General features: G+C 36.3%; 1 protein-coding gene across 1 annotated transcript in view; it reads left to right on the top strand.

The window, feature by feature from the left end:
- Positions 1-24748, top strand: part of RTKN2 (rhotekin 2) — an 89235-nt gene extending 64487 nt beyond the window's left edge. The window contains exons 8-12 of the mRNA XM_006837455.1: positions 285-391; positions 1505-1636; positions 16187-16340; positions 22609-22716; positions 24213-24748. Of these exons, the coding sequence (XP_006837518.1) occupies positions 285-391; positions 1505-1636; positions 16187-16340; positions 22609-22716; positions 24213-24748 (1037 nt within the window). The remainder of the gene's footprint in view (positions 1-284; positions 392-1504; positions 1637-16186; positions 16341-22608; positions 22717-24212) is intronic.
- The last annotated feature ends 2754 nt before the right edge of the window (positions 24749-27502 follow it).

Raw genomic sequence — 27502 nt, 5'->3', positions numbered from 1 at the left:
ATCCGTGTCATTTCATCCTGTTCTTTCAAAGTTTCATATCATTTCAAGGGATAGCAGTAGTATAAACGATCCGTGTCATTTCATCCTGTTCTTTCTACTTTTGCTTATTTGATGTTCTCATTAAATATAGTGCTGATGTTTTAGTCAGACAAATCTTTACATACATGTCACTTAAAAATATGTGCTTGTACAAAGCAAGAAAAAGTAAAAAGCAACTAAAATGTATAATGACCTTAAGTAAACATAAATTTGTAACTTGATTTTTTTCTCTTTCCTTTAAATAGAAGAGTCTTCATTCTGGCTTCCCTTATATGGTAATATGTGTTGCCGATTAGTTGCCCAGCCAGCTTGCATGGCTGAGAATGCATTTGCAGGATTTCTGAATCAGCAGGTTAGAAGACTTTTTCATAACCTCCGACAGTTGTTACTCCAATGTAAATTGTAATATATTGACAATTGTTTGGCCTTCTAATATTGATAAGTACTTCTTAATGTCTATTTTAAATGTCAGTTTTCTAAATGTTATCAGACATAGACTGTGAGGGGTAAGCGGGTCAGAAAAGGATACAAGGTGAAGGGGGTCTGATGCAGTTGTGATGGCTCAGGAGTTACTGCTTCATTATCAGCAGTAACAAGATCATCAGCACAACAGAGGCCTCCTTGTGGAAACTGATGGGGCTGCACGCCTTTCACAGGAAGGCCTTTCTAGCAGACAGCTTTTGGCATAATGCAGGCCTCTGGGCTTCCAAATCTGCCTCTGTACCACCTACTCCTGATTTATTTATAACCATAGTTATTTATATCCAGTAAATAATTAATTATGAGCTTCAATGAATCAATAGCTTTCTCGTCCATTAGGAAGAAAGAAAATTTGAATGCTTACAATGGTAGTCAACATTTTCCAGGGTTCTGTGAACAGTAAGGGAAAAGTATATTTTGTAACAGAGAGTTATTTTTTGTAATTTTCCTGAGTCACATGAAAATTTTCCATGGAATTCTCCGCGCTGATTTTTAATAGTCTTCTTTTTGCTGATTGTTGTCGAGTCGGTTCCAACTCATAGAGACCCTGTATACGGTTTCTGAGGAGGCTAGTGGGTTAGAACTGCTGACCTTGTGTTTCACAACCCTAATCCTACACTGCCACCCCAGGAATCCTAGAATTGAATTGATTTATGATTTCACACGTGTGTTTGTAAAATTTATTTGCTAATTATTACCTTCAGTTTGCTCAGTACTTTCGAGAACTCCTGCCTTTTCTGATACGAACATAGCCTTTGATTTGGGGCAGTTGTCTCAAGTATACGGTGAATTCATAGGTAATTCACTCCCATTTAAAAATTCTAGAAGTGAGTTTAAGTATGTTGTTGAATGTAGTGTTAAAATTATGTGTAAAACCGATGTCCCATGTAAACTGTTACTCAATTCACAGTAAAAACTTTAAAAAAATTTTAAAGTAATGATAACATTGATACGTGATACTTTTTTCTCTCTCTCTCTCTTTCAGGAAATTGTAGAAGGTCTAATTAGTTGGAGAAGGTTGTATTGTGTTTTAAGAGGGGGCAAACTCTTTTGCTTTTACACCCCAGAAGAAATTGAAGCTAAGGTGCAGCCAACCTTGGTAGTACCCATTAATAAGGTAAAGAAAATGCTATTTTGAAAATAAAAACATGACATTTTATGACATTTTTCCTTTCGATACAATTTACATTATCGCCGCTCTGTAAGCAATAGAGAATGGCTGCTAGATTTAAGTTAGTCAGAAGGGTAATTAAATCTGTTCCTGCTATTTTTCTTTCCTCTCAGAGCTTGGCTAATAAAGGTAATATGTGTATTTTCTAAGAAGCCTAGAAATGGCAAGTCTAGACCAGTAAATAAGGAGCTCTGGTAGCATAGTGGTTACGAGTTGGGCTGCTAACCTCAGGGTCAGTAGTTCGAAACTACCAGTGGTTCCACAGGAGAAAGATGAGGCTTTCTGCTCCCATAAAGATTTACGACCTTGGAAACCCTGTGCCGAGTTGCTATGAGTCAGAACCAACTTCACAGCACATCACCACCACCACCACCATACCAGTAAAGAGCTTTTAAGACAATGTAACTCTGCATTAAGAGGATATTTTGCATTTTTACAGGTTAACTTAATCAAGATTATAAAATACTTTACATTATACTATTGTTCTCTTTAGTTGATATGTAAATGAACCAATAGAAAGATTTTCTGACTATACTTTCTGATTTCTTATGAGATTGATGGGCAGTTGTTCAGCCTTCTGTCAGCACAGGGAAGCCTGACAGTATGTTTCTATTGACCAGCTGAGTGCTCTCGATGCATTTACAAAGCGGTACTGTCTCAGCTACAGAATCTTATCGCATATATATGTACTTCTGTGGTACAAAGGATGCTACAAAAATTTAAAACCTATTTTTCACCAAAAAAATCTGTAAAAACAAAACCTTGTCAATATAAGGCAGACTTACTGTATTCTACTGTCCTGAATTTATCTTCATCTGTCATCCCTGTCGAGTGTTTATTAGCGAGTTCCCACTACCACTGTTTTTATAGCGTCGCTTCTCTAGAGCCCTTGAATGGAATTTCTAGACCTGAATACCGTGCTTTATGCCTATGGGCTAAACATAATTTTTTTCTAATTGTTTCCTGTTGTTTGACTTTACGGTGGTTAAATTGAAGTTTTTTTTAGGAGACTTCAAAAAGTTTGTGTAATAATGGAATATAAAGAAGGAATTTTTTTTCATGTACATTTTGAAGCTACCTTATATGATAAAATATGAACCCTTTGCTAAGTTGTATTTGAATTTTTTTTTGAAGAATATAAAGTTGTATACCCTTTTACATACTAGTTGTGTTCTTGAAAATATGTGGGTACTAATCTTTGAAGACTTGAGCTAATTTCTGTGATCTTTCATAGCAATAATATTTTGCCTATTTCTATCATTGTAAGGAGCTCAGTTATCATAGTGGTTACAAGTAGTGCTGTTCCTCTCATGGTTAGCAGTTCGAAACTACCAGCTGTTCTGCAGGAGAAAGATGAGGCTTTTTGCTCCCATATGTATATTTCCCGCCTTGGAAACCCTCCACAAGGTCACTATGAGTCAGAACCAACTCCACGGCACATAACCACCACCACCATACTGCTTTTAGAAATTTCACCTCTTATCTCTTAAAGGAAATCTTTCAATGACATCTTTTAGCATATAATTGTTTTTGTTAAGTGCCATCATAGACCCTGTATAGGGTTTCCAAGGAGCACCTGGTGGGTTTGAACTGCCAACTTTGTGGTTAGCAGTCCAGTGTTTATTCTACAGGGCCACACTTGGACTACAGCATATGATTGTTGTTATTGTTAAGTGCCAGCGAGTCAGTTCCGACTCATAACAACCCTGTATAGGATTTCCAGGGAACAGCTGGTGAGCTTGAACCACTGACCTTGTGGATCAAACCACTTTTGCAGTCCAGTGCATTAACCCATAGCGCCACACCCGGACTATACAGCATATAATTAAGTTCCCCTAATTTATCTCTTCTGTGTATAAGGAGGGTTAGTGTTGTCCTTGAGTAACATAAATATACCTTACAGAGTCCTAGTGTGGTGCTGCAGGATAAGCACTAGACTGCTAACTAGTTGCTCCTTGGAAGACCTGTACAGGGTCACTTATGAGTCAGAATCAACTCGAAAGCACTTAACAACAACATAGTGAATTTATTTAGGTTTAGAAAATTAGATTTCTAAAATATGTAAACGCTATGGGTCGGAACTGACTCGACAGCACTTAACAACAACAACAATAATTACTGATAAAAGGACAATTTTTAAAATTTTCTTATTTTTTTATTTTGTTTTGATTATGCACTAGTTCTCCTCCCCTTTCCTTACTTTATTCTTTGAAAAATTTCAAGCATACAGAAAATAGAGAGATTAGAATAATCAACACTCACCCTTCACCCAGTTTCTTTAGCTATTGTTAACATTTGGCCATATTTGCTTTTTGACTAGATAGTTTAATTTATTTTGAACCAATGGAGCATAAATTCCTAATAGGATAACATTTATTTTCTGCATATTTTTCATCATGTTTCTCCTAAAGACAGCCCCGTTTTCCTTCATAACCGTATTGTTATCACATCTAAGAAATTTGTTGTTGATAAGATAATACCTGGTGTGGTGCTATACAATCAGTACTATACCATAAGATCATTGTAACTGCAAGGTCACTTAACAACAACAGCACTAAAATGCTACTGTCTAATCTAAAAAGCAAAATTGTCCCAGCTGTCTCCAAAATATCCTTCCTTATTTTTGTTTATTGCTTGATGCAGGCCCCATAAAGAATCATGTCTTAGAATTCCTTTTCATCTAAATTGGGCCCTTCTTTCCCACACACCCACCACTCATCTGTCAGTTTGTCGTACTGTGGCGACATACATGTTGCTGTACTTCTGGAAGCTCTGATACTGGCACTTCAAATATCAGCAGAGTCACCCGAGTGGACAGAATTCAGCTGACCTTCCAGATTAAGAAATACTAGGAAGAAGAAAAGGTGGACTACTTCTGAATATTTAGTCACTGAAAACCTTATAAATAGCAGTGGTATACTGTCAGCACCAGAATATTGGATACTGAAACATGATGAAAAGCCCCAGAATATTGGCAGATACAGTGCAGGAAAATGAACCCCTCAGCTTGGAAGGCACTTATATAATACGACTGGGGAAGAGCTGCCTCCACAAAGTGGAGTTGGCTGTGATGATGTGAAAGGAGGAAAGCTTTTAAGATCGTCATGTGCTGATGGGGCACAACTCAAAATGACAGGAAACGGGTGCACACATCCAGTAATAATCAGAACACTGAATGTATAAAGTACAAATATAGGAAAATTGAAAGTTGTCAAAAATTAAATGGAACACATAAATATCGATATCCTAGGCATTTAAAGTGAGCTGAAATGGACTGGTTTTGACCATTTTGAATCTGAAAATCGCATGGTTTTACACTTTTAAAAGGAATGGTGTTGTAGTTACCATTAAAAAGAACATTTCAAGATCTTTCTTGAAGTACAAAGCTGTCTGTGATAGGTTAATATCCATGTGCCTACAGAAAGACCAGTTAATACCACTATTCAAATTTGTGCACCGACCACAAAAGCCAGTGGTGATGAAACTGAAGAATTCTACCAACTTCTTCAGTATGAAATTGATCAAACATACAATCAGAATATATTGATAATTACTGGGATTGCATTGCAAAGGTTGAAAACAAAGAGGAATGATCAGTTGTTGGAAAATATGGCCTTTATAATAAAAATGATACATGATACAATTTTGCAAGACCAGTGATTTTTTTTTCTTTTTAACAACATAAAAGACGACTATACGAAAGGACCTCACCAGAATACACAGAATTCAAATTGACTACATCTGTGGAAAGAGTTGGTAGAAAAGCTTCATATCATCAGCCAAAACAAGGTCAGGGGCAGACTGTGGAGCAGACCATCAATTACGCAGATGCAAGTTCAGGCTGAAGCTGGAGAAAATTAAAACAAGTCCATGAGAGCTAAAATATGACCTTAAACATTTCCCACTTGAATTTAGAGATCATCTCAGAAACAGACTTGGTGCATTAAACATTAATGACCAAAAACCAGAAGAGTTGTGAGGTATCATCAAGAACATCATACAGGAAGAAAGTAAAAAGTCATTAAGACAAAAAAAAAACAGGGAAAGACCAAAATGGATATCTGAGAAGACTCTGCATCTTGCTCTCCAGTGTAGAGATGCTAAGGCAGTAGAAGAAATAAGAAGGTAAAAGAGTTGAACAGAAAATTTCAAAGGTCAGTTCAAGAACACAGAGTCAAATGTTATAATGAAATATGCAAAGACCTGGAGTTAGGAAACCAAAAGGGTAGAACACTCTCAGCATTTCTCAAGCGGAAAGAACTGAAGAAAAATTTCAAGCCTTGACTGGACAAAATATTTAATGAAGCAGAAAGCATCAAAACAAGATCGAATGTTTGATATTCACCCATTTTAAGAGGTAGCATATGACCAAGAGCCAGTGATACTGAAGGAAGAAGTCTCTGGTTCACTGAAGGCATTGACAAAGAACAAGACTCCAGGAACTGATGGAATACAAACTGAAGTCTTTCAACAAACTGATGCAGCACTCACCCATCTGTTCCAAGAAAATTGGAAGGCAGCTATCTAGCCAACTGATTGAAAGAGATCCATATTTGTGCCCATTCCAAAGAGAGCTGATTTAATGAAATGTGGAGATCATCAGACAGTATCATTAGTGTTTCATGCAAGTAAAATTTTGCTAAAGATAATTCAATGACAACTACAACTGTACATTCACAGGGAACTGCCACAAATTCTCAAGCTGGATATAGATGAGGACCTGGAAAAAAGGATATCATTGCTGCCATCAGGTAGATCTTAACTGAAAGCAGAGAATACCAGAAAGATGTGTATGAGTGCTTTATTGATGACTTAAAGGAGTGTGTGGAGCATTACAAGCTATAGACAACATTGTGGAGAATGACTGTTCCAAACACTTAATTGTACTCATGAGGAACTTGTACATAGACCAAGAAGTGGTTGTTTGAACAAAACAAGGTTTTATAATTAGGAAAGATGTGTGCCAGGATTGTATTCTTTCATCATACTTATTCATTCTGTGTGCTGAGCAAATAATCCAAGAAGCCAGATTATGTGAAGCAGAATGAGGCCTCAGGATTAGAGGAAGACTCACTAAGAACCCGTGACATGTGGATGATACAACCTTGCTTGCTGAAAGCCAAGAGAACTTAAAATACTTACTGATGAAGATCAAAGACCACAGCCTTCAGAATGGGTTGCACCTCAATATAAGGAAAACAAAAATACTCACCATTGGACCAATAACATCAAGATGAATGGAGAGAAGATTGAAGTTGTTAAAGATTTCATCTTGCTCCGATCAGCCATCAACACTCACAGAAGTGGCAGCTAAGAAATCAAATAACATATTTTACTAGGGCTAATCTGCTGTACAAAACCTCTTTAAAGTGTTCAAGAGCAAAAATGTCAGTTTGAGGTCTAAGGTGGTGTGCTTAATGCAAGTCATGGTATTTTCAATAACCTCATATGCATGTGAAGGTTGGACAATGAATATAGCAGACCGTAGAGAACTGGTGCATTTGAATTACGGTGTTGGAGTAGAATATTGAAAGTACCATGGACTGCCCAAAGAATAAACACAAATCTGTGTTGAAAACAGTATAGCCAGAATGCTCTTTAGAAACTAGGATGGCCAGCCTTCTTTCATACTTCAGATATATTATCAGGAAGGACCAGTCCCTGATGAAGGGCATCATGCTTGGTAAAGTGGAGGGCTGGAGAAAAAGAGGAAGACCCCTAATGAGATGGATTGGCACAGTTGTAGCAGCATTGAGCTCAAGGATAGCAAAGATTGTAGGGTTGGCACAGGAGTGGGCAAGTGTTTCATTTTCTTGTGCACAAGGTTGCTATGAACTGGCACCGACTCTACAGCACCTAACAAAAACAGCAACTCTCACACATGCATATGCCTTTTTCTATTACATTGCCATTTTTGCAAAGTCTAGGCCAGTTTTTTATCTTAGGACATTCCCAAATCTCAATCTGACTAGTCATTTCATTGGATTCAGGTTCAATATTTTTGGCACAATCTCTGCTTAGGTGGGTGACATGATTTTTTGCTGGATAGCTCACAAATGCAAATAGAATCCTACTAATTCTTTTTCTCCCCCTGACCAATTATACTAACCATATTAAAATATAATTTGGTAAACCAAATTAAAATATAGTTTAAACAAATGATTAAAACTTTATTTCTTTTATTTAAGGGTAATTTTCAAAGTATTTATCTCACCTTCTCTCAGCCATTTTTGGTGAGCTGAGCCAGGTATGCTGATAACTGTTTCTCTTCTTATTTTACAAGTGAGGAAACAGACTCAGAAATCAGATTGAACTTGCCTAGCTAGTGAGTAAATTACAGAGCTCATTCTTTTCATAATGGGTGGGAAAAATAAATAAATAAAATTCATGGGCTGTTTTTCCATTTCCTCAGAGACGTATTCCTAGACTGTATTTATAGGAAAAGTGAGACATTCTTCTATCTCCATACTAAGTCTGAATCAGAGTTTAGAAAGTAAAAAGTCTCTTTGAAATGAGATTCTGAGCCTGAAGCCACAATTGACCTATAGACAATGACTTAGGCACGTGTTTAACTTTACCACTGAAATTTAAGAGGACACTTATAATGAAACTCCTGTGTTATTGTAGCTAGTGCATCTGTATTTCCTGTCTAATGACAAGGGTCTCCTTCCAGAAAAGTGGCAATATCGTTTACACGGCCGAACTGAATTAACCTTTTTTCAATTGATTCATTTTTCCTGTGGTAATAAAGGCAGATGGTCAGGCAGTTGGTTGGGATTCCATAGTCAATCAATTCCATTATTAAGATGACTGAAATCAGCACAGTTAGAAATCCCTGTGGTGGTTCCACAATTGACCATTACAAATTCACAGCAACATGATTAATCTAGTAATTTGTATAGGCTTGGCCTTAACTTGGGGACAAAGTAGGCTGTATTTGACTCTGAGGACCAAGGATATAAATCTCTTTCTTTGTATATGACTCTTGTGTACAGTACAGAAGAGAATCTTAAGTTTAAAACACGAGGTAAGCGTTAATACTGGCAGTATAATTTAATTGTTGATCTCAAAGGTGAAATATATGACAAAAATCTTCCATCCTCTAACTTTGTGATCTTGCCGTCTTAATATTTGCATGTCCTTTTCCCTGTAGAGGAGCCCCGTAGGGCTGTGGCTTAAATGTTGTGCTGCTAGCCACCAATTCGTGGCTCAAACCCACTAGCAGCTGTGCTGGAGAAAGATGAGGCTGGCTTAGAAACCCAGGAGAAAATTTCTCTTCTGTTCTCAACTCATAGGATCACTGTGAGTTAGAATTGACTCGACAGCAACAGTTAGTGGTCTCTGTAGAAACCCTTCTCTTTGCAGTGTCTGCTTCTCCTTCACGTTGTCTTTGAACACTTGCACTCACCTGGAGACTTCATTTTAACAGTAAAAGATTTGTTTGCTTACTAAAGTATTTCAGTCACCATTGCAATCAAGAGCTCTATTTGTTCCTAAAACATGACAGTTACACAATGATTTCTTAAGTACCGTTCCATTTTTTCTCAACTTAAAAAATTATTTAATTAAACAGAAGAATTGAAAAACATGGCACAATGCTCACCCACATACCCATCACTAGATTCAACAGTTAACATCTTGTGTTGGTTGTTTCCTTGGCAATTGCACGCGAGTTTCTCATTGTTTTGCCCTTTTTCGTGGAATAGCATCATTCGATAAAGAACCTGTTTTTTCCTCATAAACTAGAGATGAGTTACAGCCCTTAATGGAGTCAGGATAAATGCTTGGTTTTTTAATTACTAATTTTCAGAGTGAAAAATCAGTGTTATAAAATCTTAAGTAAACAAAGGATCATTGATATATGCAAAATTTGTAAATTTTTAATTTGTAAAGCAGGTAAGCACCAGATAAAACTTAACAGTATTTGTATTTTAGGCTTTCATATCATTCCAGTGCTGAGTCCCTAAGATCTTTTTATATTCTTCTTAATAGTGTTAATCATTAAGTAGAAATCAGAGGTCCTTTCATTGTTGGTTATCTTTCTTCTCTCTTGGTTTAGAAAATAACAGTGTTGCTTAATGCTACTTTAACAATTATATGAACACATGAATTTTGCAGTTGCTGAGGTATGTAAATGATAGTTCTGTTTTTTGATCACAGGATCTGTTCTGTGTTCTAACTATAATTCTTGTCCTTCTAAATGGCATTTCCTGTAAAGCTAAGTCACTTCATTAATTTTCTTAGGGAGCCATCTGTGGAAATAGTCACATTAAGAGAAGAAAAGCCTAAAAGCTATTCCCCTCCCCTTTTCAATCCAAATTTGAAAGGGTGATTTACTTCAAAGTGATTGCTTCAACTTCAAAAAAGCTTCACTATGAATGTTGTTGAGCAAGACATTCTCAATAACGGGTACTTAACTGGAGCCACTGAATCGCCTGTACGTTGTAGAAAGCATTTTATTAGCCAAAGCTTTATCCATTGCCAATGGGGGTTGAGGGTGAGAAAGAGAGCTGTGGGCCTTTAAATCAATAGTTCTTTTCTTGATTTAGATAACTATACATCACTGCATTTTAATTAATAATGCAAATTGTACTAAACAGGTCAATAGTATTACTTGATATGAGAGACCTGTATTATATTGCATCGAGATTACTTTTAACCAATATGTGTGTCATGGACCTGGAAATCAAAATTAGTATGAAGCATAGAGACTTTTCTTATGATTATTTTAGTCTTCTTAATGTCTAAACCCTATCAACCCTATTAAATACTGCAAAAATAAACTTTGTTAAACAGCATTTCCCTTATAGTTTGCATCTGATTTTATTGACATAAATGGAAAATAATTATATCACACTTACACTAATCATACCTAATTCTGGTTTAGTTTATGAATGTGCTTTATATCAAACAGTACTGCAAAATATTACTTTTTTTATTATTAGAGCAAATAAGATCTGAAGATTGCATTTAACCAACATTTTAATTGCCTTTACCCCTAATTAACAGGACTTCAGACATACCAGCTTTCAAAGAACCTGACATTTTTCTTAGGTGTAATCTCATTTAATCTTATGACATGCTCCTAAGATAAGTGTGAAATAAATCAAAACACTATCTTTGCATTATAAAAAGCAGGTACTTGTAGCCTTATACTGTGTTTTGTACTTTCATTTTTTGTTTTATAGAAAGTTTCAAGATAATCAATAGTGAGAATGCTAAATGGACCCATCTATATATTCTCACATGTTGTTCCCTAGAATTTCTTTGAAGCAAATCCTGGAGAACTTATCATTTTATTTTATAAGTGTTCCATTTATCACACTTAATTATACTCTTCATATTATCAAGAATCAAAAGTGTTTAATTTCCCAATATCATAATTTTTCAACATTAAAAAAAATGATAATCAAGATGAAAATAAGGGCATTCCAGTTGGGTGATTTGATAGAGTAGGTCCATTAAATCTGTGGGCTTGAACTTGCTCTTTGCCCCTAACACCAATCTCTCACTGCCTTTCTATACCTGTCTACCTCTGTCTCCCTCCATGTCTCTTTTTTTCTCTTATCATTTATTTGTTTAAAAACTGCATCATTTATCCTAAAGAGTTCTCTATAGTCTGGATTTTGCTAATTACATCTTCAGGTTGTTTTGTTTTTTGGTTTGTTTTTTTTTTGTAAATCAGATTCAGGTTAGTTGGTAAGAACGCTACTTAGAAAGTATTGTATGCTTTTGTCAGGAGACAACATAGTACGTCTGGGTCTTTTGTTGATAGTAACATTGATTAGATCTTTTATTTCAGTAAGAATTGCAAACTGAATCTAGTTTAATATGTCTTTATGCACAAGGGGACTCTAAAAAGTTTGTGGAAAAATGGAATTAAAAGATAATGGAATTTTTCCAGTTTTTTTTTAAGTTCCCTTGTCTTGGCTGGAAACCACTACTCCATCAGCTGTTTGGTTACCCTGAGATATAATTAGCCTGTCTTAGTAGGAAAGATAGGATAAATGCTTGATTCGTTGGGTTTAGTTACTGCTTATCAAACAGTGAGGTGGTTCTCTAGAACCCTTCCTTCAAAAGTGACCAATGAGTTATTTTTGTAAATAGCATTATGGATTTATGGATCTAAAAGTGTTATGTAACACTCCACTGCCATTGTTAGCCTTATTGAGACGCAGATGGTCTCATCTTTGGCTAGTGGAAGCCTCCTGAAATTGATGCCTTTTTCTGTTGTTGTTAAGAATACACACAACAAAAATACACAAGTTCAACGGTCCGTTTTCATGTACAGTTTTGTTATGTTGATTGCATTCTTCGAGCTGTGTAAACCATTCTTACCTTCCTTTCTGGAGTTGTTCCTCCCTCATTAGCTTAAACTCACTGCCCCTAAACTTTCTATTTATTCCTTCAAGTTGTCAATTGGATCCCACATAGATTGTTCTTAAAAGCACATAATGCTCCAGGCAGACTGTTTTTACTAATTCAGCTAGCTTATTATACAGTTCTTAGAGTCTTGGTGTGGTACTGTGAGTTAATGCGCTAGACTGCAAAGTCGGTTTGAACCTCAAGGTCAGTGGTTCAAGCTCACCAGCTATCCTTTGGAAATCCATATAGGGTCGCTATGGGTCAGAACTGACTCAACAGTACTTAACCACAAGAAGAGACTTCAGGAGACAGTTTGTTTTAAGATTTAAACATTATCTCAGTGCTGTATGTAGTTTCAAAGCTTCATCCTTCCTCCATGACTCCAGAAAGTATAGGATCCTAAGATTGTAAACTTCTGTTCTGCATTTTCCCTCTTTTGATGAGAATTCTTCTATGAAATCTTTGAACAAAATGTTCAGTAATTGTAGCCAGGTACTGCAGTTCTTCTCCTGTCATGGCAAAAGTGGCGGTTGTTCATGGAGGCTCAAATTGACTCTGAAATCCCTTTGACATACCCTAATAACCTTTGATTTCTGGTAGGAAAACATGTTCTAGATTCATCCTATGTGTTTTGTGATCCCGGCTGGAAATTAGACAGTTTTCCAGGGATCTCTTATTCACTTAGTAGGAAAGAATATTTAGAAACCATAGTCTGCATGCTAGAACTAAAAATCAAATCAGTTGCCTTGGAGTTTATCCTGACTCATGGGGACCCGTCCATGAATGTGTCAGAGTAGAACTATGCTCTGAAAGACTTTAAGCAGCTGATGTTTCTAATGTAGGTTGCCAGGCCTTTCTTCTGAGGCCCTTCTGGATGGACACAAAGCCCCAATTTTTCAGTCAGCAGCAAAGCACATAAGCCATGTGCACCACCCAGGAATTCCCTGAGTATTAGGGTGTTCACTTCAAGTAGTAGACTTTTTTAAAGATCATGTAATCAAAAGTAAAATAATGAAACATTTCATAAATCTGCTTCTGATCTAGTCATTTTTTCACTACTCACAGAAACAGAGAGGTGAAATACAATTTTAATTCCAAATAATGAGCAACCTAAAAGAAACTTTCCTTTGAATTCATCATTTTGATGTATTACTGCCACTTCTGTCATGCATTCTTTTAGTTTAAGAAATTGTTTCCTATTAATTATGACAAACTATAGAATTAATTGCAATGTTTTACTCTATATTTTATTTCTTTGTACCTTTTAATAAATTCTGTTTTAAAATTTTAGTTATGTGTGATTATAAGAATTAATGGAGTATATAGTAGTAAGCATATTATTACATTGTATTGTCTTTGAAGGATATGAATGATTTGGTTCATCAGATTTTTTATATATAGCTGTTTTCATTTGAAATAATACCTTGCCATTATGACAAATACACATTTCCATCTATAAAAGTCACATTTTCATGACGTGATTGTTAACTTCATTTTAATCCTATATAGAAAGTCAGTTAGAAATTTGTACTAAAATGGATTGAGAGGGAAACACAATTTAAGTAACAAGAATATTTCTTTGTTAAGAAATAAAGCATTGGAGGGTTGCTCTCCCCACCCCTTCCCCACACACACACCTCCACTAGGATTCAGCTTTCAATTGGTTGGACAGACTAGCATGGCAATGATTTTACCTAGAGCTAAAGTCATCCTCAGCTAGTGATAATAAGCTATACATTTAAAGAGGCAATTATTTGTGTCTTTCAGGCTCCAAGCATACTATTTAGGGCAGCGTTTTTTATATTGTACAAATAATTACTTACAAGCGTTAATTCACAAGGTTTATTACCAGGTCATAGGAATGTAAAAAAACTCTATTATGATAAAATTGAAATGCCGCCCGTAAGTCCCATTATCATCCACTGAAGACAATCATATTCCTGTACTGCTTGAATGACAGGATAGATCATTTGTCTCTAAGCTTGCTGCCATTCCTTATATTCTAAGCTATGTTACAACTTGATACAGCATACAGTTTTGCCCAGGAGATTTTGAATAAAAATTTCTTCCTTCAAAAAAGAACTTCTTATAGAGTGTAGGTGGTGTCCACTCGCCTTCAAGTACCCATCTTTCAGGGATTATACAGTTTTTCTTCATAACACACTTCTCTAATACCCACATGCTCATCAATATACAGGAAAACCTGTGAGAGCCACAGCTGGACTGGGCTGCCTTGTTTTTCATGGTCTCACAAGTTACCGGCCTTTGCCAGGATGCAGTCGTCCGCTTTTCCTACACTCACTGTTCACTGTCCACTGAAAACATTTGCGTTTTCCTTCTCTACCAGGTTTCTGCTTGCACAGTTTCCAGCTTTCGCAGGTTTTACTGTAACTGTGATATGTAGATCTTGGTGTATGATTGTACATGCAGTCTCTCGGTCACCTTTTATAACCACTACCCAAAATAGTCTTCTGCCTGCATTGCAATAGGCATAACCATGTTCCTCTAGAACTACTTTGTCCAGTAGAGTTGTCACTAGTCTCAAGTGGCTGTTAGACACTTAAGAACTTGAATTGAGATGTGCTCCTAAGTGTGTAGGAGTCCTGGTGTGGTGCTGTGTTAGACTACAAAGTCTGCTTGAATCGGGATACCTGCAGTTCAAGTTCACCTAGCTGCTCCTCGGAAGCCTTTGCAAGATCTCTATGGGTCAGAACCCGACTCTACAGTGCTTAACACCAACTACAACTAAGTGTGTATTTGGAAGGTATTTATGAAAATAATCTAAAAGTATCTCTTTGAGATGGAATGATGAGAATGTTTACACATTGTGAAGAACATAACCAATATTACTTGACAGTTTACATAGAAATTGAATAGGAGCTTACACTGCAGTGAAACACAAGCAACCATTCTTTTTTAGTCTTTTTAAGAAATAACATTTTGAGTATGTTGGATTGAATAAAATATTAAATTGCATTTCACCAGTTTCTTCTTACTTTTTTTAATGTAACTACTACAAAAAGTCTGAAATATGTATTTGGCTTTTCGTACATCTCCACTGGACAGTTCTGTTCTAAAATAATGTAAAACTAATTATTACTCAGGTAACAAAACATGTTTTAGCAAAATCCTTCCCACCCCCCACCCCACAAGATTCTTTAGCCTAAACTACCTGTAGTGGTGGAGTCCTGGTGTGGCGCTGTGGGTTAATGCGCCAGACTGCAAAGCCATTTGAACTCCAAGTTTGGCGGTTCAAGCTCACCAGCTGCTCTTTGGAAATCCTACACCAGGTGGCTATGGGTCAAGATTGACTCGACAGCACTTAACAACAACAACAACCTATAGTGGTAGCTAGCTTCTCCTGTGGCATGGCGTGCCGAACCTTTGTATAATTTGCAAATAGACCTCTTTCTGCTACATTGTGACATGTCACTGTGTCATACATAGTATCCCGCAGAAAAAAAGGTCGAGAAAACATGAGTGAAGCTTTTGCCTTTGTTACAGTGTGCTTTGTCATATAAAAAATAATTCTAGCATGTGAGAGTTATAGTGCTTTATGGAGCTTTAGTTAGGAGCTCTGTAAATGAATGTTGCATATAAAATAAAGGTGAATGAGAAAGCCTAACTGTTTTGTTGCAGTAAACTCTCAAGTTACGGTTTTACTACTTAAACGGATAATATTGTAGTGCATGCATGAATATTAAAACAAGAAACATGCCTTTACTTATTCTTTTTTTTCATTATTACTGTTGAAAATATAGTTAACATACAGTTCAATTTTGACATGCTGTACTTGTTTTATGGCAAATTCTAAGATGTGTATAAAAGACAGCAAGCTCTCACTTGAACTGAGATCAAACAGGCTATGTTTTAAGTCATTTCATTTGTTTAACTGCTATTTGTAACATACATTATTTCAGCTTTTTTAATATAAAATACTTCCTTTAAACAACCTCCTAGACTTTAGTTTGAATATTAAAAATTCTCAAAATTGCTATTTCAAATTTCAAATGATCAGCAATAAGGTTATAATTACACTTGGTATAAATATGGTTGCTAAGCAATAAAACATTTGTTTGATCATTACAGAAGTACTCTTTTGTAAAACGGCAATTGTGTGTGAATTTTTAGGAAACTAGAATCCGGGCAGTGGATAAGGATGCCAAGAAAAGAATCCATCATTTCTCTGTCCTCAACCATGGTGCTGGACAGATATTTTCAGCTGACAGTAGAGAAGATCTTCAGAAGTGGATGGAAGCCTTCTCGCAGCATTTCTTTGATCTTTGTAAGTAGATGCTTGGAGTTTTAGGTAATATGTTTAGGTAGTATGAACAGATGCACACAGCAATCTGAATATGAAATTCGGATTACTTACTGTTTGGTTGAAGATGATTTTTCTCAGAGCACTTGAGCTTTTCTCTCTCAGCTACCTCCACATGTAGACTGACTTGAGTCGAGTGTAGCGTGCTGGGCTGCAGTATCTTTTATAACCGCAAGGTCAGTGGTTGAAGCTCACCAGCTAATCCTTGGAAAACCTCATGCTGGGTTACTATGAACCAGAACAACCCCACAGCACTTAACAACAACAACAGCCCAGATATAGACTGACTATAGTAGGTATGGAATCTTGGTATGCGCTATGGGTTAATGCGCTGGATTGCAAACCATAAGGTCAGCAGTTCAAACCCACCAGCTGCTCCTAGGAAACCCTATATAGAATCACTGTGAGTCTAAACCAACTCAGTGGCATTTAACAACATCAACAGTAGTAGAGAGAGTATTCTTTTGAATTCATAGCATTTCCGCTTCTTCTATTTCTGTGTGTGATATCCCCAAAACTACCAAATAGCATTGTGTCAAAATACTAGATTCTGGTGTGGCGCTGTAGGATAAGCACTGGACCACAGGGTTGGTCTGAACTGCAAAGTTGGCGGTTCAGACTCGCCAGTCACTCCTCAGAAAGCCCTATACAGGGCCGTGACAAGTCGAAACTGACTCGAAGGCACTTAGTAACAACAAATACGCAGCTTTAGATAATGTGTTTTATCCAAGGGATAAGGAACCATCTGAGAAGTAAAAAAAAAAAACAAAACTTCAGGATGCTGAATGTTGAAATGTTTCAGAGGAGCCTCATTTTTATGTAACCTTCTGTTAACTCCAGATTCATTATAGTATCATCTTGGACATCATCCAAAGAGTTTTTTGGGTTTTTTGTTTTGTTTTGTTTTAACTGCACATATGGTTTTTCAGTCTTCATACAATCCGATGGTATGATTATAAAAACAATGTCAGTCATGTTCCAGTATGTAAAGTATGTGAGGTTCTAATTTTATTTCTCAAGTTAAGGAAATACTTCAACAGGAAATTAATAAAATTTTAGTAGTTATTTTTCTGTACTGACAATAAACTTTACAGTTTATTTTGTCATGTAAAATTGCATATTGAAAATATAGGCTATTGATAATGGCTATTTCTAATCAAATAATCATAATATAATCATAATCTATTATTATGTCCAACCAGTATTTTATGTCATTAGAATGTTTGTCTTTAAAATCACAAAGTACAGAAATACCTTGATAACTCAAAGCAACCATTTCCAAACAGCTAAAAGTTACTCCTATAACTCATAGAAAATACTCTATAGACATTTTAGGAAGGCTTATGAGCCCTTTCTAAAATGCTTTAGGTACTGTGGGTTACTGAATGGGCTGCTAACTGTGAGGTCGACAATTCAAACTCACCAAGCCTCTTCGAGAGAGAAAGATGAGACCGTCTGCTCCTAGAACAATTTACAGTCTCAGAAACCCTACAAAGGGTCACTGTGAGTCAGAATAGACTTAATGGCTATGGGTCGGGTTTGGTTTCATTTAGCTGTCAGGTTAATTTTTATAAGTCTACTCTGGGGTTACAAGCCCTGGTGTGGTGCTGTGAGCTAATGCATCAGACTGCAAAGTAGTTTGACCTGCAAGTTTGGTGGTTCAAGCTCACCAGCTGCATCTTGGAAACCCTCTACAGGGTTGCTATGGGTTGGAATGGACTCAACGGCACTTAACAACAACAACAACTCCGGGGTTCTGGCGTGGTGTTAAGGTTAGCACTAGACTGCTAACTGATCCTTGGAAACCGTACATAGGGTTGGTTTGAGTCAGAATCTCTTTGTTGGTGCTTAACAACAAGTACTCTAGGCCATGTTCATATATTTCTTATTATAACACCCTGTGAGGTAGGAATCATTCTGTCTATACTCTTCTGGATGAGAAAATTAGGATCTTTAGGTGAGAAAACTGCAGGGAATTAGAGGCTTCCCTCCATGGCATTCTAGATTCCCTAGAACGTGTTTTCCTTAAGTATCCCTAGGCATTCAACAAATATTCGGATCTTACATGTGTGACTCATAAGATAGCCACTTCTCTTATTTTGTTGATCACAGCAAAAATTTTAGCTCCTTTCTTAAATGTTCTGACTTAGAGTACCTGTCATACAAAAACACTATTATTTTTAGAAATGATTCTGGTATTTTATCATATTTTATATGCATAAAAGCAGGAAGGAAGGGGATAAATGAAGTTAGAAATAGAGGCTACAACTTGATTATGATCTCCTGCTTTCATTCTCTGCACTGTGTGAAATAATTTGTCATGCTAATGTGGAGGTTTGGAAGGATAAGAATCTTACCACATTTTTGTGAGAGTCATAAGAAAGTGATAACAATTGGATTCTCAGGTCTGGTTGTTTCTTCAGTGTTTAATGCTTCTTGGCTAAAATTCACCTATCTACCTAATGTTTACAAGGAGCTCTGGTAGCATATTGGCTACGAGTCGGTCTGCCAACTGCAAGGTCAGCAGTTCGAAACTACCAGCGGTTCCACGGGAGAAAGGTGAGGCGTTCTGCTCCTGTAAAGATTTATAGCCTCGGAAACCCTGTACAGGGTCGCTATGAATCAGAGCCGACTCCACGGCACATAACAACAACAACCTAATGTTTACAGTACAGAGTCTACCTAAAGTGGTCCTTACAATGGAATTTACACTTTAGCATTCAGTGTGTTTGGAGATATGACTCAAAGATGGAAGCATTTAAACTGTCCTAAAAATTAAAACATTTTCTGATGAAGATCAAAGAGCACAGCCTTCGGTATGGATTACATCTCAATGTAAAGGAAAAAATCCTCACCACTGGACCAATAAACAACATTCTTATCAACAGAGAAAAGATTGAAGTTTTCAAGGACTTCATTCTTGGATCAACTATCAACACTCATGGAAGCAGCAGTCAAGAAATCAAACAACATATTGCATTAGGCACAAGACCTGCTGCACAAGACCTTTTTAAAGTGTTGAAGAGCAAAGATGTCAGCTTGAGGACTAAGGTGTGCCTGACCCAAGCTATGGTATTTTCAATAACCTCATATGCATGCGAAAGCTGGACAGTGAGTGAATAAGGGAGACCATAGAAGAACTGATGCTTTTGCGTTATGGTGTTGGAGGGGAGTATTGAAAGTGCCATGGGCTGCCAAAAGAACCAACAGATCTGTGTTGGAAGAAGTGCAGCCAGAGTGCTCCTTGGAGACCAAGATGGCCAAACTTCGTCTCTCATAGTTTGGACATATTGTCAGGAGGGACCAGTCACTGGAGAAGGATATGATGTTTGATAAAGTGGAGGGTCAGAGAAAAAGAGGAAGACCCCCCAATGAGATGGATTGGCAAAGTGACAGCATCAGTGGACACAAGCGTGGACACAGTAGTGAGGTTGGCCCAGGATCAGGCAGTGTTTCGTTCTGCTGTGCATAAGGTCGCTATGGGTCAGCACCTAACAACAACAACAAAAATTGACTTGTATTTTAAAATCTTTTACCCTTCTGTGGTAGAAAGTCATCGAAGATTATAAAGGGAAAATAAAAGAATAATAATTACTATTTGGAGTCCTGGTGTGGTACATAGGATAAAAAGTGGACTCCTAACCACAGAGTTGGCAGTTCAAACCCACCAGCCATTCTTGGGAAAGCCCTATGCAGGGTCTTTATGAATCAGCATCGATTAACATTAATTAACATTGGGATCATGTTCAAGTCTTCGGTTCCATTTTAAATTTGGAAACCAGGCAGGTGAGATAAGTAGAAATCATGAGAACACACTGAGAGAACGAGGTTTTTTAGCCTAGGGAACTACAGGTGGTGATTGTGGAGAGGTGGGGAATTAAGAGCTATTTTCAATGTGAGAACTAACAAGTCTGTACAAGAGAAGTGACACTTGTTCTCTTTGGTCTAAAGTGCTGGTGTTATTAGGAGAGAGGGGTCAAAAATACAAAAATTGAAAAATGAATTTGGACCATTGATTTTTTTTTTTCCCCAAAAATATTTAATAAATATTGATTCCCATTAGCAGCTTAACCAATGTATCATTTTGACTGAGGGCATTATAACAATACATAGTACTGTGGGAACATCTTCAATATATATTCTGTGAGCAAAATATATCCATTTAATATTTCATACTCAGCCTTTGTTTTCATGTTAGCATACCAACTGTCACATTTATTCACTGGCAGAATTAATGTTTCAGTTGTGAAGTCTTGACCAATGCAATGAACATGCCATGTTTGCACCTCTGATTTCAGTAACACACAGGATATTGTAGCTTTAATATCCCAAATTTCAACATGATGGGCATTCTGCTGCTACCACCTTAACAATGAAAGCTCTCATCTCGCAATAGAGAGAAAATGCTGTACAATTTGTCTAAGAATGTGAAAGAGCAATGTTTGTCAGTCTAAAATAGTCATTCTTTTGCCATTAGATGAAGGTTTTTTGTTTTGTCCCTATGAAGCAAAATCTAGCTTTTATATATTTGTCAAAAAAAGGAAGTGGAGGGAAGGAATAAGGTATCAGATCTCAGATCCTGCTAAATTTCTATCCTGGAGCGCAACCTATGAAGACTTATATTAAGGCTTTTATTCCCTTTATGAGTTGCCATGTGGGCTATTTGAAATTTTTCATTATAAATTAATATAAGTATATTGTACACTTAGCATTGTAATAAAAGAAGGTTTTTGTTGTTGTTTCTTTACTCCTTAAAGTGATGAATTTTAAATATATGCATATGTTTCTATAACTAATTATTAGGCTAAAAACAGCACAAATAAATAAATAGTTTAACTAAAAATTGTTGTTGTCATTGAGTTAGTTCCAATTCATAGCGACCCTGTATAGGGTTTCCAAGAAGCAACTGGTGAATTTGAACCACTGACCTTGCGGTCCAGTGCTTTATCCTACAGTGCCACACCAGGACTCCATAAAAATTAACACTTTAATTTCTTAACAATGAAAAATTGTGTTGGATATTAAATATGTCTATTGAGATACATATTTAAAAGACAGAATTGTAGACCACAAGTCAGTTCAGAAGGGAACAAACTACATTTACTGCTCTACTCATATAAATAGGTCATTGAGGAACCTCAATAACTTCTAATATGTTACATATAGGCACATACTAGGAGCTGGTAGCGTAATGGTTATGAATTGGGCTGCGAGCCGCAAGGTCAGCAGTTCAAAACTACCAGCTGTTCCGCGGGAGAAAGATGAGGCTTTCTGCTCCCGTAAAGATTTACAGCCTCGGAAACCCTGTACAGGGTCGCTATGAGTCGGAACCAACTCCACGGCACATAACAACAACAACAACAACATATCTAGTATAGGAGCTGTCTCTCATGTGTCACATAATAAGTATGCGAAACATTAATTTTCAACACTTAACCAAGAGAACAAATATTAGGGTTTTGTTTTTAAATGTAAATGGTAAACATAATTTAAAAGAAAATTTGTATTCCCCATCGTTGTTTAACTTACTAGTTGAAACCAACTGTTTGAGAGTACTGTTTTTTCTTCTTCTAAATCTATAATGGCTTTAAACTAGTCTTCCTAGAATAAATTAGACTCGGTTAGAATTTTAATAAGTAATATGTCTTTATTGTGATAGGCTTCTTTGAGTATCTTTCACAAAGTGAAAATACAGTGTTTTTCTAGAATCTTGTGATTTTGAAAAGTATGATCATCTTCTTAAAGACCGTAATTGTTAAATAAACATTCTTATTTCTTAATGAAAATTTCCAGTTACAACTATTTTTGAGAACCACCACTTTTTGTTTTTTGTATTATTTCTTTTAATTATATTGCAGGGGATTTTTACCTTTCAGCTGTCTTAAATCCTGGATGTTTTTATTGAATATTTAAGAGAAACAAACCATTTTAGAAATTTTAAAGTAATTATTTTTTTTACCATTTAGTGAAATAGAGTATTTAATAGCCTAGAAAGCTTAATATCTTACAGCTACATACATACAGCTTATTTTTTTTTTTTAATTACTTTTATTTTTATCTTGCCCTTTGAATCATAGCTGGGACTAGATTTTTGTGAGAGTTGCTTAAACAATACCTTATAAATTCACTGTTATTTTTCTAATCACCCCAAAAGTGTTTGTATCTGTTGAAAATTAAACATATATCTTTACATTTATGTTTTAAATTAGCTTGCCTTTTCTGTCTTTCTTAGGCCAATGGAAGCATTGTTGTGAAGCACTTATGAAAATTGAGATTATGTCACCACGGAAACCACCTTTGTTCTTGACAAAAGAGGCAACCTCAGTCTACCATGATATGAGTAAGTGGGGTTTGTCTTTGTAAGCTGCAGAGTAACAAAAACAACATTGTCCATACTCAAGCAGCTTATTCTAATGACATTAAAATGCTAAAATTTTCTGGGCACAGTCAAAATGAATGAAAAAAGACTGTGATTATAGATGAAGGAATTCATGTTTAATAGATGAATTAATACAAAATTAATGAATACACATTTTTCATAGTTTGAATGCTTAACATCAAACAAAAAATGTAAGGCTTCGAAATGAATAAGGGTACAGTGGAAATAAATATTAGCTGAGAAGCTGATGAAAATTCTGAAAATGTAAGCTTATAGATTCTAAAATACAGTCCTGTTCATTTTATCAAATTTGTTTTTAAGTAATCTTGGTAAATGAATATTAATGAAGGGAAGCTTTCATCTCAGTCCAAATAAAATTGTTTAATACTTAAGAAAATGTGAAATTTCTAGACTCATTAATATTACATTTTCCACATGTTGAAGGACATTTATTTATCTTTGTAAGATTGCCTTAGTGAATGTGTTCTGAACAAGCACAACTCACTGCTGACTTGTAGGGTAATTTGCTTCTAATATGCCTGTACTATTAGATTTAAAATGATACATTTGGATTTACACATTCGAATATACAATGATTCATTTATTAAAGATGTTTATCTCTGTTTTCTAATTGTTCCCAAGCAGAATTCCAACCCACACCCTTGTCAGCAGAATGGTATCAGAGCTTTATCTGTTTGTCTGTTTGGGGAGGGGAGTATGTTTTTTCATGTTCACTCTGTTTTCCTGATTCTTGGTGTTCTGTTTTTGGTTCGTCCCCCTCCCCCAATCCCATTTTTAACAGAGACTTTGTTGACTTACAGGAAACAATTCTCACCTAGTTACAGTAGCCCTGATTTTTACATCAGCCTTCTATAAAAAAGGAAATCTACTCTTTCTTAGAAGTCAGAGTAGGTTTTCATTCCAAGAAAAGTAATCTAATACTTAATCTGTAGAACCATGAAGTACTCATATGACTTCATTCCTTTGAAATCTGGATTTCACTTACTCATCTGGTTAGGTGTGTGTCGGTAGGTAGGTGGGTGGTTGTATGGATGGGTGGATAGATAGGATGAAAAGAAGATAGAGCAACCTAGCTGTGGAATCTCACCCTAATTTTCATTTCTGTTGATGTATTTACTTGTTTTTCAAAGTGAATGTTTCATTGCTTATGCTAATCTAAATTTTTATGACCATTATACTAGCATGGATTACTGGTTTGACACTGTAGGATAAACATTGGACTGCAAGATCAGTTTGAAGCACAAGGTTGGCAGTTCAGACTCACCTGTAGTTTCTTGGAAAACCCTGTACCGAGTCATTATGAGTCAGACTCTACTAGACTGCACTTAACAACAACAAAAAAGGCCATCACATTTGTTTAGGAAATAATAATTTAGCTAAAGAAGTGAATACAAATTTTTTATTTTCTCATGTATTTTTTCCTAAAATTATTACAGGCATTGATTCTCCTATGAAACTTGAAAGTTTAACTGATATAATACACAAGAAAATTGAAGAGACAAATGGACAGTTCCTTATCGGTCAGTGTGAAGAATCCTCACCACCTCCCTGGGCCTCACTCTTTGATGGTAATCATCAAATGGTCATTCAGAAGAAGGTGTTATCTCCTGAAAATGAGCAGTTACAGGATGGGAAAAGGAAAAAGAGACGAGCTCCCCTTCCTCCTTCTGATAAACCTCCCTTCAGCTTAAAAACACATTCCAACATAGACCCACTGGCTATGAGCAAGTGGGAAAAAACTAGTGTATCTCGGGCCTCACCTTTGGAAACCAAATTATCAAGCCTAATGCATCACCTACAGAAACCAATGGCTGCTCCTCAAAAACTGCTTTCTGCCACAAAACATGGTTTAAGTGATGGTGAGCACGTAGACTCTAAAACCAATTCTGAAGCCAAGCCAGTGCCAGCTGCAAGGCAGAAATCCATCAAAGACATCTTGGACCCTAGATCATGGTTGCAGGCACAAGTATAGAAACCACTTAGTGTATAAAACATTTATCACAGTCTATAGCTGTGCAGCATAATTGAGAGGCATTATGGATGTAATGATATGTAATTATGTAGGTAAATGTGACAGTGATTTACATCAATTATTAATAGGCTTGTTAGTTATAGAAAAATATATATATCTAAGTGATATCTCCAACAGAGTGCAATAGTCTGTTTTTAAACAATATCCTAATTGTTGGAAACATTAGTGTATTTCTAAATTACTACCAGGCAGTGAACAAACAGAATAAAGCCTTCAGGTTTCTTTTAGGGAGAAACTGTCTAGTAATTGTGAGAATTGTAATAGTAATGGAATGTTTCAAAAATTTCATTGAAGCCACAAATTATAGAGTCCACCCAAGAAAATGTTCTTCTTAGCATTCTGGAATTCTCATCTACTGCTTCACTGGCTCCCATCTATTGTTCATCTCCCTAGTTTATAGCCCTGACCTTGGAAATTTCTGGGCTATATTTTGGAATATTAAATTCTTCCATCTTTAAAGAGCATTTTTAATGTGGTCTTCAAAGTTGTTTCCCTGATGTGCCCTGAAATCCTGTTGACACTGACCTTATTAGTGAAGCCTAGCATTTATTAATTTGGAAAAGTGGGAGATGAACCTCACTTTACATTCCCTTTTCTGTGTGTGGTGCTAATTTCCATTGTGACTTTGGAATTTTGGGAAGTGAGTAGCTGATTAACACCTTAAAAGTCATTTCTTATTTAAAAAGCAGATGGCAGATTTAAAAATAATCAAAAAAGTTGGCCATGGTAATAATTTTCAGAATTCATCCTTTTTTTTTTTAAACCTCTTTCTTAATTAATTTCCTTTTTTCATGTAAGGTTTGATGTCTGCTATTGGTATAATTTACTTAAAATCATATTCTTACAATAGTGACATAGGAATCATTTCCATAGGAGGTAATTTCCATAGCAACTAATCATAATGACCCAAACAGGATTGTGAAATCAAGTGTGGAATAAATAGCAAGAAGATGAATACCTTAAAAGAACAAAAAATTTATTTCTCACAATAGTGCTTCTTGTAAACAAGAGCTTAAAGAGTTTTGAAAAGCTAATCAGACTTTCCATATAAAGCCGTTTCCATAAAGTATCAGCAGTAGCACTAAAAATCTCAAATCACACTGAACTGTAAATGTCATTGGAAGAAATAAAAATAGATGAATTAAAGTATTGCTCTGCATATAATACCTAGAGAACTTTTAAAGCTAGTGAGAGGCCTATTTGGATTGGAACTACATTATTATAAAGTAAAATGAGCACTTGTCAAAAATAACATTAATTTAAATGGAACCTTTCATTATTTTTAGATAGCAGGTCTTTTTCATTGTTGTTTTTTCTCCCCACTTCTGTAGACTGATGTAGCTACCATATTACCATACATCTGCCCAGTACTACTAGTAAGAATCAGGACATAAGGGAGGACTGATACAAAAGGTCTCTTGTGGCTGGCAATACCAGGATAGACTTGGTGTGAGGAAAATCTTAATACTTGCCCTACGTAATTTAGACACAGTGACATGTGTAAAAGCTTTAAAAAATTTAAGATTCGTTTTTCTAGCCAGAAGATGTGATTGCCATTTCAGTAAATGACATATTAAAAATCAGAAAGATGTTATTGTTTGATTCCGTCTTGTTTATTTTTTAAACCACAGTGCTATTTTGACAGCCTTTGTGAGTTTGTTATTGCCACTAAATTATAGAGCTGGAAGATGCTGCAGGCGAAATTGTTTCTGAAACTGGCATCTAAGGAATTCTTTTTTCATAGTTGGTGCCTTCTTTTGTAACAAATCAGTATTAAAATTTCCAAACTATGTTCTTATCATTTCTCCTCATGTATATTTTAGCAGAAAGGAATTAACTTCTACAAGGAAGAGCATTTCTTCATAAAGAACTTGATTAGCAGTTGTGCCCTCAGTGTGGAAACTCTGAAACAAAACTGAAGCCATCTTCCTACATCCATCTAGGTGTACCTTGCCCAAACCCATGCCCGACCCTGAAAAAAATGTTTGTTTTGTGTCTAGGAGACCAGACTCACTGCATGCTCCAAAGCCTTTGAAATCATCCTGAAACTCTTAGCTATCCTTAGAACATGAAAAAAAGTTAACCAGTCAGTTCCAGCTCATGGTGACCCTGTGACCTGCAGAGTCAGTGTTTGGGGCCTTTCAGAAGTAGATCCCCAGCGCTTTCTTTTACGGAGTCTCTTAGTGATTTCAAACTGCCAACCTTTCCTTAGTATCTGAGTGACTAACTGTGCCAGCCGATGACATTCATTTGACCATTAGTGTTGTTGTTGTTAAGTCCAATGTATAGTGACCCTGAATAGGGTTTCCAAGCTTGTAAATTTTTGTGGGAGCAGGAAGCTTCATCTTTCATCTGGGGAACCAGCTAGTTGCCTCGAACCACCAACCTTGTGGTTAGCAGTCCAGTGTTTATCCTCCAGAGCTGCAGCACTACTGCCCTTTGACCTTGTTGTTGGTGTTAAGTGCCGTTGAGTCCGTTCCAACCCAGAGCGATCCTGTATAGGGTTTCCAAGGAGTGACTGGTGAGCTTGAACCGCTGACCTTGCAGTTCAAACAACTTTGCAGTCTGGCGCATTAGCCCACAGTGCCACACCAGCTATTTCTGAAAACAAAAACCTTTATTAGGGGAGTGAAGTAGCATTTGATGATTATTATGGCCCTATGACCAAGAATGATCATTAAATGCTATTTCACT

Source organism: Chrysochloris asiatica, unplaced genomic scaffold, assembly GCF_000296735.1.
Source record: "Chrysochloris asiatica unplaced genomic scaffold, ChrAsi1.0 scaffold00020, whole genome shotgun sequence".
Lineage (NCBI taxonomy): Eukaryota > Metazoa > Chordata > Mammalia > Afrosoricida > Chrysochloridae > Chrysochloris > Chrysochloris asiatica.
This window is presented reverse-complemented; position numbering and strand designations above follow the sequence as displayed.